The sequence below is a fragment of the Montipora foliosa genome, chromosome 5 (assembly GCF_036669935.1).
Source record: "Montipora foliosa isolate CH-2021 chromosome 5, ASM3666993v2, whole genome shotgun sequence".
Classification (NCBI taxonomy): domain Eukaryota; kingdom Metazoa; phylum Cnidaria; class Anthozoa; order Scleractinia; family Acroporidae; genus Montipora; species Montipora foliosa.
Genome location: NC_090873.1, coordinates 41,148,407 through 41,162,738, shown reverse-complemented (window position 1 = coordinate 41,162,738; position 14,332 = coordinate 41,148,407). Strand labels below are relative to the sequence as shown.

The window sequence follows — 14,332 nt, the reverse complement described above, 5'->3', positions numbered from 1 at the left end:
TTGATGTATTTTAATGAAACGCGCCAGCTTTGCTTGGAACAAGAATCGACAAATACGGCAACCAAGAAAGGACGAACTTCAAACGAGGCCTCCAACAAATCACCTGTATATACTTGAAACAAAGTTCTGAAAAAACAAGCTAGAAATATTTCTCCTTAATTTTATGAAAACGCAATGCGATTACGTGTTTATAACATAAGGGAAAAAAATCCTTGTCACTGTCGAGGCACATCGAAAACCGTTACAGTGTAGGCAAACGGAGTAAATAAAACACGTGTTCACTCGCATACAAACAAACAAATCAACTATTTCTTTATGTTCAAAAAGCGTACAGATGATTGTTATTTAATTGCAGTTGAGAATAAAAATTCGAGTTTCATTCCTGAACAAAGGAAAAAATGACTAAGCCAATTATTAAAAGTACGAATCCACTTTAAATAACGCATCATTTAAAATAACAAACGGTTTATTGTCCAAGAAAAAAAAAATGTGGTGTAACTTTTTCCACCAAGTTTGAACTATTACTGGTATACTGTTTTGTCGTTCTTGTTCTCTTTCTACATACATATATACATGCATACATACATACATACATACATACATACAGACAGACAGACAGACAGACAGACAGACAGACAGACATACATACATACATACATACATACATACATACATACATACATACGTACATACATACATACATACATACATACATACATACATACATACATACATACATACATACTTACTTGACCGCTTTTTAGGGCCAATGAAACAGAACGAAACGACGGAACAGTCCTATTTACAAGTGCAGCTGGGAAGTTGAACCAGGGACTACCAGGATCAAATTCAACGAGTGCTCAGAGCGAGTCTTGAACCCGGGATCTGTGGATCTCAAGACAAGCGCCCTAACCACTGGGCCACACTCTTTTATTCTTTTCTGTTCTTCTGTCATATAGGTCGTCCAGGCATCATGCGACCTTATCAAAGTTAAAAAAAGGGATATGAAACCCTAACGAGTGACATAGAAGTAAAAATATGAGATAAGGGATACCAAGGCCTCCAACCTCATTTTGATTTTCTGATTGGTTCTAGTTGTTATACTGGAGTTTGCAATACTTGCCATCTAGAATGCAGTACCTCTGACCGTCTCCTCGGTAACCCGGTTTACAGGCGCACTGATAGGATCTGAGAGTATTTAAACAGAGAGCAGGACCATTCATGCAATTGTGAGAACCACGGGTGCACTCGTCGATGTCTTATGGGAATAAAAAGAGATATTAAGTTACAAAAAAAGTCTCAACAACAAGCAGAGCAGTTTTAAATACTTGGCATTCCTAATGAAATAATACGCGCCGGATCGCTGACAGATAACCTCATAACCCCGTAAAACAAACCGTTTGCCTTCTCCGTCAGGGGGCTAATTTTGCTTTCAATGGCCTCCACATGAAGACATGGATGTTTTCATTCATCCTATGGCCGCAAATGTGAGATGCACGTGTTTAAATGTAAGATGACATCACAAACTGGTCTTTAAGCCAAAAATATAGGATCCCAATTCTAACCAATATATGTATGGCAATCTGAATCTACAAGATCAGTTCTAGATCATGAAATCGAATTCTTACAAATTTATCTCGATACTAGGTACTGGACATATCTCATAATAGGGTGGCTTTTAATCGAGTCCTAGAAAACCAGAGCATTGTCTTTGTTCAATTACGGGAGATAAAAAGACAATCAAATGAACAAATCGCTAAGGGTACAGTGCTTTCATATCATTACACGATTGTGCAATATTCACGTCTAATAATTGACCTAAATAGTTGCACATTGCTTCTTTGAAAGTAGTGACAATCAAAGCATATAATATCAGCTCGATAGGTCTTAGCCATCGATCTTTCTTCAAATTCGATCTAATTAAAGCTTAAGGCAAATAATACCGAATGACCCCAGGCGCTTTAGGCGTTGTTGTTGTGTTAATTCATCGTATTGCTTACTGAGCCACGTGCAACGTGGCAAGCGCACTATGTATTTACCCAGATGCCTTTTCTTTGGTGATGTTGTTCCCGTTGCTGATAATCACCATCTTTGCTCTGATTGTGTTTTTGTTGTGACTACTTCGTTGACAGATATGGTGCCAGGGGTCACAACAAATTCCTCGCCATAATACCGAAGAGTCTTGCCTCCCTACAAACTCGTCAACTCACGTAGAACTAAACTCAACACTTAAGAAAAACACCCGCACGACAAACACAGTCCAAGATAAATTATGGCTGCTACTGCGCGTGCAAAGAAACAATGGTTTTCTGACTAAGACGAAGACAGTAACTTCCTTTGAAAACTGGCGTCAGAGCCTCGTACACACACTGCCTTTAGAGGGACATTTTGGCCCATTCCTCGAAACTTAGCGACATGGTTAAAGAAAACCATAACCATCCCTCTTCGTGGCTTCCCGGACGGCGGGGATTCAGTAACCGCGTCTCGCCGTCGCAACGCCCAACAAAAGGTAAGCATACTTGAGCTAATGCTAGGACAGATCGCTAACTACCGCATGATTATCTCCACAAAAACTATTATCAAGAATTCAACTTCAATAGACTCCATCTGGTCAGCCATACACATGCATTTCCGCCTTGAAGCCCACTGGCACATTCACTTACCGACATACACCTCGAGCACGGCGAACGTCCAGCATATCTATAACAAAGACTTATGGCCTTCAGAGAGAAAAGCCTCTTTTGTGCCAACAGCAGTGGTCACCATAGCGAGTCCATCACAGGGGATGAGGAGATAGCCACTTCCTTGCAAAATGTCATCGTCATAACCTGGTTACGGCTTGTCCATCCAACCAAATTAACGCAAATCAAATGTTGGCTTTTGAGGAGAGGGGAAATCGGATTACCCGGAGAAAAACCTCTCGGTGCATAGTAGGGAGCCAATAAACTCAACCCACATACCCAAAGGGATTACTACACAACTGTAAACAAATACTCCAGGCCCTATCCACGCTCGACCTCAAGCTCGCCGCTCCCAAGACTAGTATCAGTCCCAAATATACAATGATCTTGTGCTGGGTTTCGGAACTTTTGTACTCTTTAGGTGTCCCCTCATCGAATCACAACACTGATTTCTTGTAGCAAGCCCGAAACTGTTGGTCTTATTGGCATTATGGTTTATTGGCGCATACAAAGTGTTAGCTCGTGTCATACAATAGTGCTTTGCCTTACTTGCATCACTTGGCACTTCAGAGGCAGGGGCTTAAGAAGAAGATTAACTGGCCCTTTCATTACGTCCGGTTCTCTTTCCTCTAGCCGAATCATCACCCCCACCCCCCCGCCCTGACGACCAATTACGGATCATCACCGACCGTGCTGGTAAGTCTCTAGTTATTGGTGCAGCACTGTACATGAACCGTGCCAATAAGCTCCTGCTACCAGGGTCCTTCAGCTCAAAACTCCGCTGTCGTCAACCCACCTGGCTCCCATGAAAGATAGAGGCATTATTCATTGCAACCTATACATCATCCAGTACATTAAACTGTCTGTAAAGGCTTTTGGAAAGCTCTGTCGAAGCGAGTATTCCTTAAGCCCGCGTGTTGCAAATGTTAAAGATATAAAACGTTATCTTAATGCTACCACAATTGCTTTGGATGGTGTACTTGTTGTTGAAGGCAATGAACCACCGGTGCCTACACGAGATTGCGTTATCTTTCCTCGCCATGTCCTCCAAGGCCTTTTGACCGCTTTGCACATCCACCTTACTCACCCCACTAGCCAACAGCTGAAGTTGCTTACACAACAATACCTGTTCGCCCTCGATATGGATGTCAAAATGTCTGAGTGCTACAAAGTGCCTACAGATACCCCTCCCCCTCTGCCTCATCGCTCGAGCAGCAAACGCTTTGGCAACGACGCCGACGAAGATTACCCCTCGCCCTCATCACCATCCCTATAGATTCCGGCCGCTGCTTCCACTCCTGTGTGGCTTCGAATTCCGTAGCTGAACGCAGCTGATCCGTTGCCTGCACTCACCCCACCTCCACTACCAGCCTGTCTTTTCGCCCCCTTTTTTACCAAATCCCGAAGACACCTGGACGGATACCAGGCAGACCAGGATGGCGTACTCAAATGGGCACTGCGCGATCGCGGCCCTCTACACTACCTTGAGGACTAAGTACTGTCTTAGCATTTCCTCTCAAGGCCATGTCTACTGTTGTTCTTGTGTTAATTCATCGTATTGCTTAGTGAGCCATATGCACCGTGGTAAGCTGACTCGGTGTTTACCCAGAAAAATTGTGTTCCTGTTGTGACAACTCTGTTGACTGGCGCAGTCGTAATTACAAGAGAAGGCGCAAAGAAGTAAATGATCGTTCGATTGTGACTCCTTAAAAGCAAGGCTCCACCATAGAGCATTGCATTCTGGTCGCAGGAGCGATGCATTATGGTAAAAGGGCATACACCTTTTTTCCAACATGGTGGACATTTTGACATATTTGTTTGTTTTTATTCAAATTAGCCATCGATGCCTCGTTATTAAGCTTAAAATTCAAAAGAATATTTTGCCTTGAATGAGGAATCAAGCTCTAATTTGAATAAAAACAAAAGAATATCTAAATGGCGGCCATTTTGGAAAAAAGGTGTATAAATCAAAAGACATCAAGATTTGCACCCCTACATGTTTTAGCGTTCGACAAAGGGGAACATGGTTATCCTGTAGTTGGTCGAAGTCAGTCACGAGGGTATTGGTCGATGGAATGCGAATTTTGACGGCCGTGCTGGGATGCCATCTGTGTATTAGGAGAACTTTACCCCAAACTCATGCAAATACAAATGGACACGAGTAGCTCTGGAAATGAGTGTTTGCCTTTGAAATTGGGAGACGGTATTTTATGTGCTCTTCGTTTTCGTGCGCGGCATAGCCTGTCCCAGTGCTCGACTAATTTCGTTGTGATGTTTTACTATTTCCTTGCTAGTCTATAAGAAACCAGTAGGCATATATGCTAATAAGACTCGAATTGTAAACAAATAATTGGCTATTATGATTAGTTATCGCGCTGTATGCGTTTGTTCTGATTGGTCAGATTAATTTATTTAAATTGGTACTCCAAAGAAATGCAAAAATTAAGCAAGAAAACACTGTAGCAAACAACTTTTACCTCGGCAGCTCAAACCATTTCCGGTAAAACCAGTTTTACCGGTGCATTGAAAAGATTCGAATGTATTTTGACAGACGGCGTTAACATCACAGACTAGGGCGGAAGCCTTGCATTCGTCTGCGTCTGAAAAAAAAAAAAACTGCAAGCGCAGCTATGATTCAAGAGATTGTGTAAATTTGAAAGCTAGGCGCACTTCCGTTTTTCCTTTTTATTATTATTATTATTTTTTATCATTTGTTTTTTCTCTTTTTTTTTTAAATTGCAGTGAAACAAAACACACACACTCTTCCAATCTCCAATTATTACTTACGTGGTCAAGTCTTTTCTTTGTTCGACCGGTTACATACACAGACTAAACAGCCCTTACAAGGTGCTGAATACTCGGATACTTATGTCATAAACTTAGAAAGGTAAGATAGAAAAAGCGAAATTATGGGATATCGAGATGATGTTCCTGTGTAGGGAGCTTATCCATTTTTTTTTTTTTAATAGAAAGAGAGCTTGTTTCTCTCTTTAGCTATTCGACGCTCCATTTCATATACTGCTTTCACTTTTACCAATATTATTGCACGTGCCGGTAAAAAAATTTTTGAGTTTACAGCTGTAAATGTATTGTTTCGAGAGCAATATGAGGTGATTATATAGAAGCGAGCCTTTAGTGGCCATGGTCGGGTGATACCAAAAATGACATCAGCCAAAAAGGAAACAAGAAAACACTATAAGAGACAACTTTTACCTCGGCAGCTCAAACCATTTCCGGTAAAACCAGTTTTACAAGTGCATTTAAAAGATGCTAACGTATTTTGGCAGATGGCGTTAACATCACAGACTGGGACGGAAGCATTGCATTCGTCTGCGTCTGAAAAAATAAACCCAAAAACAGCAAGCGCAAATATGATTCAAGAAGTTTATTTTATTTTATTTTATTAGCTTCGCCAACTTAATATTAAATATACACAAACAAAAGATGTAAATGGTACAATACAGTGAGGGACACCGCAACAGCTTCCGCCAATTACTGCGGGCCCGGAACGCATAAAAATGAAAAAAAAAATACAATAAAACTTAAAGAGTAGTTAGTAGCAGCAATCAATGTTTCTTGTCAGATTACGGGTTGTGTTGCAACTTGTGAAGATAGACATGAATGATCGAGGATCTTCAGGGTCATTTGATTTACAGAGTGATTGCTTAAAGTAGCTGAGTAGGTGTGCCTTGAATGAACTGAAAAAGATAGTTGCGGAGGAAAGACCAATGCCATCAGCTAGAGTGTTCCATATTCTCATTATGCGGATGAAAAAAAACCTCTGATATGTAGTTGTTTTGCATTTTTGGGAAGCAAATAGAATTACATTAGTGTTGCTATTGGTTCTAATTGCTCTTGATAGGGCGCGTCTAGTGGGGAGTACAGTAGGGTTAACCTTAACTAGCCCACTCACAGGTCTCTTATTTTTGGCTATTGTGAAAACACCCGCAATTATCCCATGGGATTTGCTTCTAAAACTAAAAAGATACGGGACAGGGTTAACTCAGAGGACTAATAATTGACTCCTGTCATCAACGTCATCGTCATCTTCATCCCTGTTTTTGTCGTCGTCGACGTTGTCATCATCTTCGTGGTCATCTTCGTCGTCATCGTAGTGGTCGTCGACGTTGTCGTCATCGACATCGTCGTGGTGATCATCATCGTCATCATCATCATCATCATAATCGTCATCTTTGTCGTCGTCGTCGATGTTGTCGTCATCGTCATGGTAATCATCACCCTCATCATCGTCATCTTTATCGTCGTTTTCGTCGTCGTCGTCGCAGTCGTCGTCATCGCTGTGGTCATCACCATCCTTATCATCATCATCATCCTCGTCACCATCACCAAGTTTTTCTACCCAGCATTTTTCTCCCCTGCAACATCTCAACATTTAATGTTTATCTGATATAGGCTGATTTTGCTTTTAGTGTCCCACAATACTAAGATGGACATTTGTAATTCCGTGGTGCGAGCAAACTCGTGTCCCATTTCTTATTTTGTTCCACTCCCAGACCCGCCGATTCAAACAAAAAATGCCTGGGTGAAAGGAAACTCTTAGATTGGCTCAAACAACACACCTCCTGTCAGCATGTCACAAGGAACCGACACAGCTTGGCCTGGTTTGATTGAATCAAGCCAGTACTTGCCACTGACAACGCTGCCTCCTTCACTGGCTTTGATCTCCGAGCATGATTCAGCAGGTAACTCCTGGATGGAGCCCAGGGGAGCTGTAATTAGAGTTGCAAACAATGGTTCACATTCAAGTAAGCTGCACCTTGGTTGTATTCATAAAAAAGTGGGAACTCTTTCTCATTACAAATATAAAGAATAGCTGCTTTTTATCCGTAGATCGGAAGTGCAGTGTGCTATCTTCAATCCAGTTCAGGTATTTCACTTAAACATCATGAAAGAACAATGTCGAAAAAAACATGGTTAAAAACACCAAATGGTTACTTATGTCTAGAAATGAACGTAATTAGGTACACGCCAAATTTTTAGATCTGCCACCCGAAGTATACTTTCTACCAGTTTCCAACAATATATTAAGGTAAGTGGTAGTGTCAGCGTTATTTTGAGGCTAGAAAAAATGGAGAGGGCATCCGGTTGAATGTTTATAAAGCGAAGGAACTTCCGACCACAAATCCAACAAGTGGCCAGAGCGAGATACTCTTAGACTCCCATGTTCTAGAAATTGATGGGTAAGGTCACATTCTGATGAAACCTGGAAGTGAAAGGGTTAATTAAACATGGCGGCATCAAGATCCAGTGCTCTTTAAACTGCACCATGACGCCTTCGTACGATATAAATTTCCATTTTAAAGCCTCGTTCACCACATCTTTGGCACGATAAAGAGCCCACACTTTATTCTCAAGAGTACGGCATAGAGGTGCTCTAGATGTCCTCTGTCTTACAGAGGGTAACTGGCCGAATTGGCAACTTGGCTTTATACTTACGGCAACTAGTTATGCACCAAAACAACGATACCTCTTTCGCTAGGTCTTGTCACGTATATCCGATCTGTGTCTGGAACATAATTGTCTGGTCTCGCTTCCTTGGTGCGACTATTTAACTCACACAAATTCCGGCTTATGACGTAATTGATGCTTTGACATCGGATGTTCGCGTTACATAACTGTCCGCAGATAATCATGTTTGCGGTGTTACTTTCCTGAAACACAAAGCCTCTTAACATCATACCATATGTAGAGTGTACACTTTTGCACTGCTGAGCGTCTGCGCAAAACACACGGCCACACACCAGAAATATGACTACTGTGACTTCAAAATGCAGGCTCTTGGTCATTTTTAAAGTCGCACTCAAGTCAGAGGACCAAAGGAAACTTCTAAAAAATGAATGGTAGAAGAATAGGTCTTAAATTAGACTCAAATTAGCTTTGAAACAGTTTCAATAATTGCGAGATCATTTCTTATCCTAGGGATTGACTACATGCAAAATGCTTTTCCTCATAACGACAACGTTCAAAAAGATGTACACATTAATTTGGGCTCAAAAAGAGTTTTGTTTATTTGCTTAATGTTTACTGGGAAAAATTCATATATCACTGCGTGGTCAAACTATTTATCAACAGATTAGAGTATAGGAAAACGACTATGACTACCTTATTGTAGGAAATTAACAATGCACGTTGACAACGCGAAGAAAATTTACATTAAACTAAATTAACGCGAATTTTTCAAAAGTTAGGTCTACATGCATTAAATTAACGCGAATTTCTCGATAAGCATCATGCTTTACTTACTGCGATTGTCATAATTCTGTGAACTCGCACTTTTACATTCCTGAACGCCAATCTGCGTTTTGGCTTTCGTTAATAAAACCTTGCAAGACAAGTCCACGGATTTTTCTATTTTTTTATTTTTCTTTTTTACAGCGGAAAATTTTGTTTTGAAGCCTACTAGACCCTCAGTCTATTCAAAAGATCTTTCAAAGCCTCAGTTTGTTGCTGTAATACGAATTTGCTGCACTTACAAAATCTCAACATACCTATGTCTCATGGAGAAAAAGAAGCATTTACAGTAGTTAGCTTTTAGGATTGCTCAAATGGATCTAGTGAGGAACTAATAAGGTTTTGTAATGAAATAAAGGTGCTTTAAAATAACGATGTTGTAAAATTTACATCAACATTAATTAAGATACATTAAATTAACGCGAATTTTATGAAATCACGTTAATAAAGTGCGTTGTTAATTTCTTATAATAAGGTACGAGTTTTCTGTACTGGGAATGCGCATTACACTCTAGTAAGCATTGTTTCCTGTTTCTCTTGGGACTGACAATGGTCCCAAGAGAAAACAAAAAAAATGCTTATTCAAAATTTGGGTGGACAAAGAAAGAGTGTTATAGTGTTTTCCGCTTCAGCCAATGTTATATTATTTTTCGTGACTAATGGGCAGGTGATATACTTCCTTTTGTTCGTCCACCAGAAGTCGTTCATTACGTCATTGTTATTGGCGTCCTTAGAGGTTTGTTGAAAACGTCCAATTCTTCATATTGAAAGGATCCACTCAGTTTCAATTAATTGGAGGTTATTAACACAAATGCTGACTTTACATTTTCAACGTTCTTGTCATGAACTCATAGGATCCCTGGATTAGCGTTGTTCAGCTACTCTTCATAATGTTTTAAACACGGCTGGAAAATATGTTATAACCCGTCACAGAACTGAAATCCATTAGCCTTTTAGGGGGTCCAGAAATTGATAAAATGCATTGCTGAGATCATCTGAGCCCGCAACTAACACTTTTGATAATAAAAAATAACAAATAAACAAGGTATCTGGCTTTAACGCCAACAATACGTTTTATTAAATTTTCGATATCGGATATTGCGTTTCTAGCTTTCTGACTGTTAACTCGATCTCGGTTATATTGCGTGTGACCTAATTTAGAAAATGATTGCGTCAAGTATTGCCAAGCTGGAAACTGATTTGCTTAAAATTTCCAAGTGTCTACGCATTTAGAATATAATGGAAATTTTCCATTCGTGCTTGTTGGATATCAGACTGGTTATAGCCAATTCGACGCTATGCGGCTCTTTGGTTATAATAGCCCTCATATCCAACGCGCCCATGCTGGGAACTGGGATTTTGTTACTGGGAATAAGAGACAAAACGTCCTTGCTGGGAATGGGATTTGCATTATCGTCAAGGGTCATCAGGTATTAATTCTGCTCAAAATTCCTGATATCAAATTTTTCATGCCGGGTCGCCTTGCATTCCTGGCGACTGCCATATGAGAGTGAGAACCTTCCTGGTGCTAACAGATTGTTTTTGAACCTGTATGCTCCCTAAATACAACATCTCTACCTCTAATACGGCTACATTATTACAAATTGGCTTCCCTAAACCCACTGCAACCAATGCAATCACTCGAAAAGAGGAAGCTCAGATGACGTATTGGACAAGGCGTTATGGTAAATGTTCTAGGCACAGGAACTGAAACGTCCTTGAACCTCCACTTATGTCCAGGTTTGCACGCAAATGCGAAAATTGCGAATTTTGCGAAAAATCGCAAAAATCGTAAATGGTGCAAGTAAGAAGAAAAATCCCCAACTAAGGACTCGTGATTTTTGCCAAAATTGCGAAAAAAAGGCAATTTTCGCAAAAATCGTTAAAATCGCAAAAATCGCGACTCTTCTCGGGGATTTGTGTTCTCTACCATTTCAGTGTTGTGCAATGTTTGCGATTTTAACGATTTTTGCGAAAATTACGAATTTAGCGAAAAATCGCAAAAATCGCAGAACAGTGAAAAGAAAGCGAACAGAAGTCCCTCACAAGAGTTGCAACTTTTGCGATTTTAGAATTGTCATATGGACAACTCGAACTTGTTGTGCTGGCAAATATTCAAGGGCTACATTTCAGAATACCCGGCCCACAAATTGTCTCACTCGAAAAACTGCTCCCGCAGTGCCGCATTCGAGTTGCAATTCTACTTCCGCAGTCCCGCAGTCACCAAAATGAATAACAACTCCGTTGCTTAATCGAGCGCATCGATGCCTCGTTTGTTACAACGACAACAACAACAAAACAAAATACATCACTTGTACCCTTTCTTTAATTTTGTACATCATAATATAGCAAACACTTTTTCAAACACCCAAGTTATTCTACTAGCGCGCTGCAAATAGATATACCCGAGCCGAAACAAGCGCGCTCCGCATGAATATACCTCGTTCTTTAATCCACGAGCCGAAACAATCCCGCTACGCATAAATATGTCTCGTGAGTTAGCTTTCATAAATATGAATTTACCCCGTGAGTTCGCTTTCATTTTGCCGTTCGCTAAATGAGCTGTCCTACATAATTACGCTTTTAGCGACAGTGTCAATTCTCAGGACTCGTGCGCGACTTTTTTGAAAACATCGTATCCACAAAAATGAGAACATGAAATAATATTTTATCGCCATTCGTTGACCGATTTAGCCTAAGCGCTCGTTTCGGTAATTAGGCCTCAAAACTCTCGTAAAATTTTAGCTTCAATTTTGCGGCTCGGTCAGCTACATTTTTCGCGAGTTCGTGTGAAGCACTCGTTTACGGATTAAGCCCAAAGTAAGCGCTCGTTTCAGTGATTAGACCTAAGATCTCTCGTAAAATTTTAGCTTTTATTTTGCGGCTCCGTTCAGTACACTTTTTGCCAGATCGTGTGAAGAAGGATGCACTAGTTTACTAATTAGGCCTAAGCATTTTCGTCAAATTTTAGCTTTCATTTTGCGGTTCGCTTGATGAGCTGTCCTTCATAATTACGCTTTTAGCGACAGTGTCAATTCTCAGTCGTTCAACTAAGTTAGATTTCATTGTTCATCGACTACGGCACTGCGGCACTAGCTCTTCAATGTTCTGCGATTTTTGCGATTTTTCGCAATTTTCGCAGAAATCGTTAAAATCGCAAAAATCGCGGACTTGTCTTCTCTAGCTTTTGAGAGTTCTGCGGTTTTTGCGAATTATCTCAATTTTCGCAAAAGTCGTTAAAATCGCAAAAATCGCGACACTTTTGGGGGACTTGTCTTTTCTAGCTTTTCGGTGTTTTGCAATTTTTGCCATTTTTCGCAATTTTTGCAAAAATTGTTAAAATCGCAAAATCGCACTTTTGGGGGACTTTCCTTCTCAAGCTTTTGAGAATTTTGCGATTTTTCGCAATTTTCCGCAATTTTTGCAATTTTTTCAAAAATCGCAACACTTTGGGGGGACTTGTCTTCTCTAGCTCTTCGGTGTTCACCAATTTTTGCGATTTTTCGCAATTTTCGCAATTTTCGCAAAAATCGTTAAAATCGCAACACTTTTGGGGAACGTACTCTACCGATTTGCAAGACCTTCGGCCTAGCGATTGCTGTGGGTCATGTAAATTGGGCGAAGACTCCGAGGAGGATACTGGTGAGGATACTCATGTTAACAAATTTAGTCAGACTCAAGAGGCCGCGTTTCACTCGGCTGCGCCTCGTGAAACTCTTACGCCTCTTTCGTGCTCTCCAAACTTACCGCGTGCTCAATATCTCGACATATGCACGCTTACGTATGAACTAATTGTTAAATAAAACGTTTGTATTTGTACGCTCACTTTGTCCGTCGTTAAAACCTCAATTCAACTTAATGATTCCATGCCGTTGTTTTGCAGAATACAGCAATGATTCGTGCAGCACAATCATTTTTCCTGTTTTAACCAATGATTTTCCTGTTTTCTAGCGTTCCCTTTGACAACCGCGTCGTTGATCCTGAAGTCATTACTTTTACTTTCTCTTTTAATTTTATGGTTATAAGCGATGACTTTTTATTTGTGGCCTTCACTGTGATTTCTTAGGATCCTTTTTAGCCTTTTAATAAAGCCGATTTTAGATTGTTAACCCAGGTTAATGACATGAAGAGAAATATGTTTCTTCCTCAACGGCATAAGAAAGACAGGGACGCTCAAGAAACAATCTGAGAGCAGAAAAAAATGTGGAAAAGTGTGTAAAATCTCTGAGTTCGCGGATGCTGTACCACTAAGCTAAGTGGACTCGTGAGAGCCGCTAGTATAGCTCATTAATTAGGCTACTAGTTTCAAATGACAACTGCTGCTATACTTTTAGGATTCGGATTGTCAAAATTGAGCATTTTTTGCAAGGAAACAGGGGTACCCAACGTCAATTTTCGGAAAATATCTGTTCGAAAGACCACTTGAGATCTAGAATTTTCGGAACATTTGTTGTAAAATTCCTTGCTTGCCTGCCTGTCCTAGGATTTTCGAACATCTAAAACATGGTATAATTGCCCATTTTAAACGGATTTTTACCCTAAAAAGGTCACCTAGAATTTTCGGGAGCCTTTTTTCTGGCTGAAATTTTCGAAAAGGTAGGTTTTGATCCCTATAATTTTCGAATCACTAGACTTTCAGCTAGGGAATCCGAACAGATGAAAAATTTTTAGGGGATCAAAATATGCCTATATCTACCGTTTAAATACGAAAATAGTTTAACAATGCTATGTTTAAGTGGGTTTGAACTATATTCTCGTTGGGTGCCCCTGAGGAAATTGCGGGAAGTCCGTTGCCTGTTCCCATTTCAGCCGAAATGAACTTCAAGCGTTTGTCACAGGGAAGATGAAAAAGTCAAATGCATCCCAGCTTGGCAAGGTTATTGTCCTAAAGTAATTTAATTTCTTTTTAATTCTGGAAACCACCCAAAGCTCGCAGATTTTAAGTTTAAGAAAGGTTTTAAGTCTAAGAAAGCCGTCATACCTGAATAAACAGGAGAAATGTTATTTAACTGTTACAATTAAGCTAATCGGAAACGATTAAAATTAGGATAATTCCTACCTCCTGTACCCGATCTCTTTCGTGCTCTCTTTTGGGTTCTATTAAAGCTGAACGGGAGTTTTGTCTATCGGTTCCCACAACATCCGCTATCAAAGTTAATTAAGTTATATTTAATTTGTTGATTGTCTTGTTTTGACAATGGTGAATTAGTTAATACACCTTGACATCCCCGCCTTTATTTGATTTTATTAACTTTGCCACTCAAGCTGGCAGAGCGCCACACAGCTTGCGCCAATTACTGTGGTCCCTTTATTTACCCTCCCAACCATGATACACAACAGAAGACAGACCACAACACCGGGAACTACGTGCCCTACTCTTAGCGACAAGACAAGTGTGT

General features: G+C 40.3%; 1 protein-coding gene across 1 annotated transcript; it reads right to left on the bottom strand.

Annotated features, from left to right (window-relative positions):
- Positions 1–1,091: 1,091 nt before the first annotated feature.
- LOC138002740 (uncharacterized) lies at positions 1,092–8,488 on the bottom strand. Its single transcript, XM_068848724.1, has 4 exons — positions 8,170–8,488; positions 7,262–7,411; positions 5,895–6,017; positions 1,092–1,258 (listed from the first exon to the last, which is right to left on the bottom strand). The coding sequence occupies exons 1-4, from the start codon at positions 8,486–8,488 to the stop codon at positions 1,092–1,094; spliced, it is 759 nt and encodes a 252-aa protein (XP_068704825.1).
- Positions 8,489–14,332: the final 5,844 nt, after the last annotated feature.

What these genes read in the sequence shown, in the direction of transcription:
- LOC138002740 (XM_068848724.1), bottom strand. Translation starts at nt 8,488, where the DNA reads ATGACCAAGAGCCTGCATTTTGAAGTCACAGTAGTCATATTTCTGGTG. An exon ending in TTGTGACATGCTGACAGGAG is followed by an intron (nt 6,018 to 7,261) that starts GTGTGTTGTTTG and finishes TTATTTTTTCAG; the next exon opens with ACGCAGACGAATGCAATGCT. An exon ending in AAATGGTTTGAGCTGCCGAG is followed by an intron (nt 1,259 to 5,894) that starts GTAAAAGTTGTC and finishes TATTCCCATAAG; the next exon opens with ACATCGACGAGTGCACCCGT.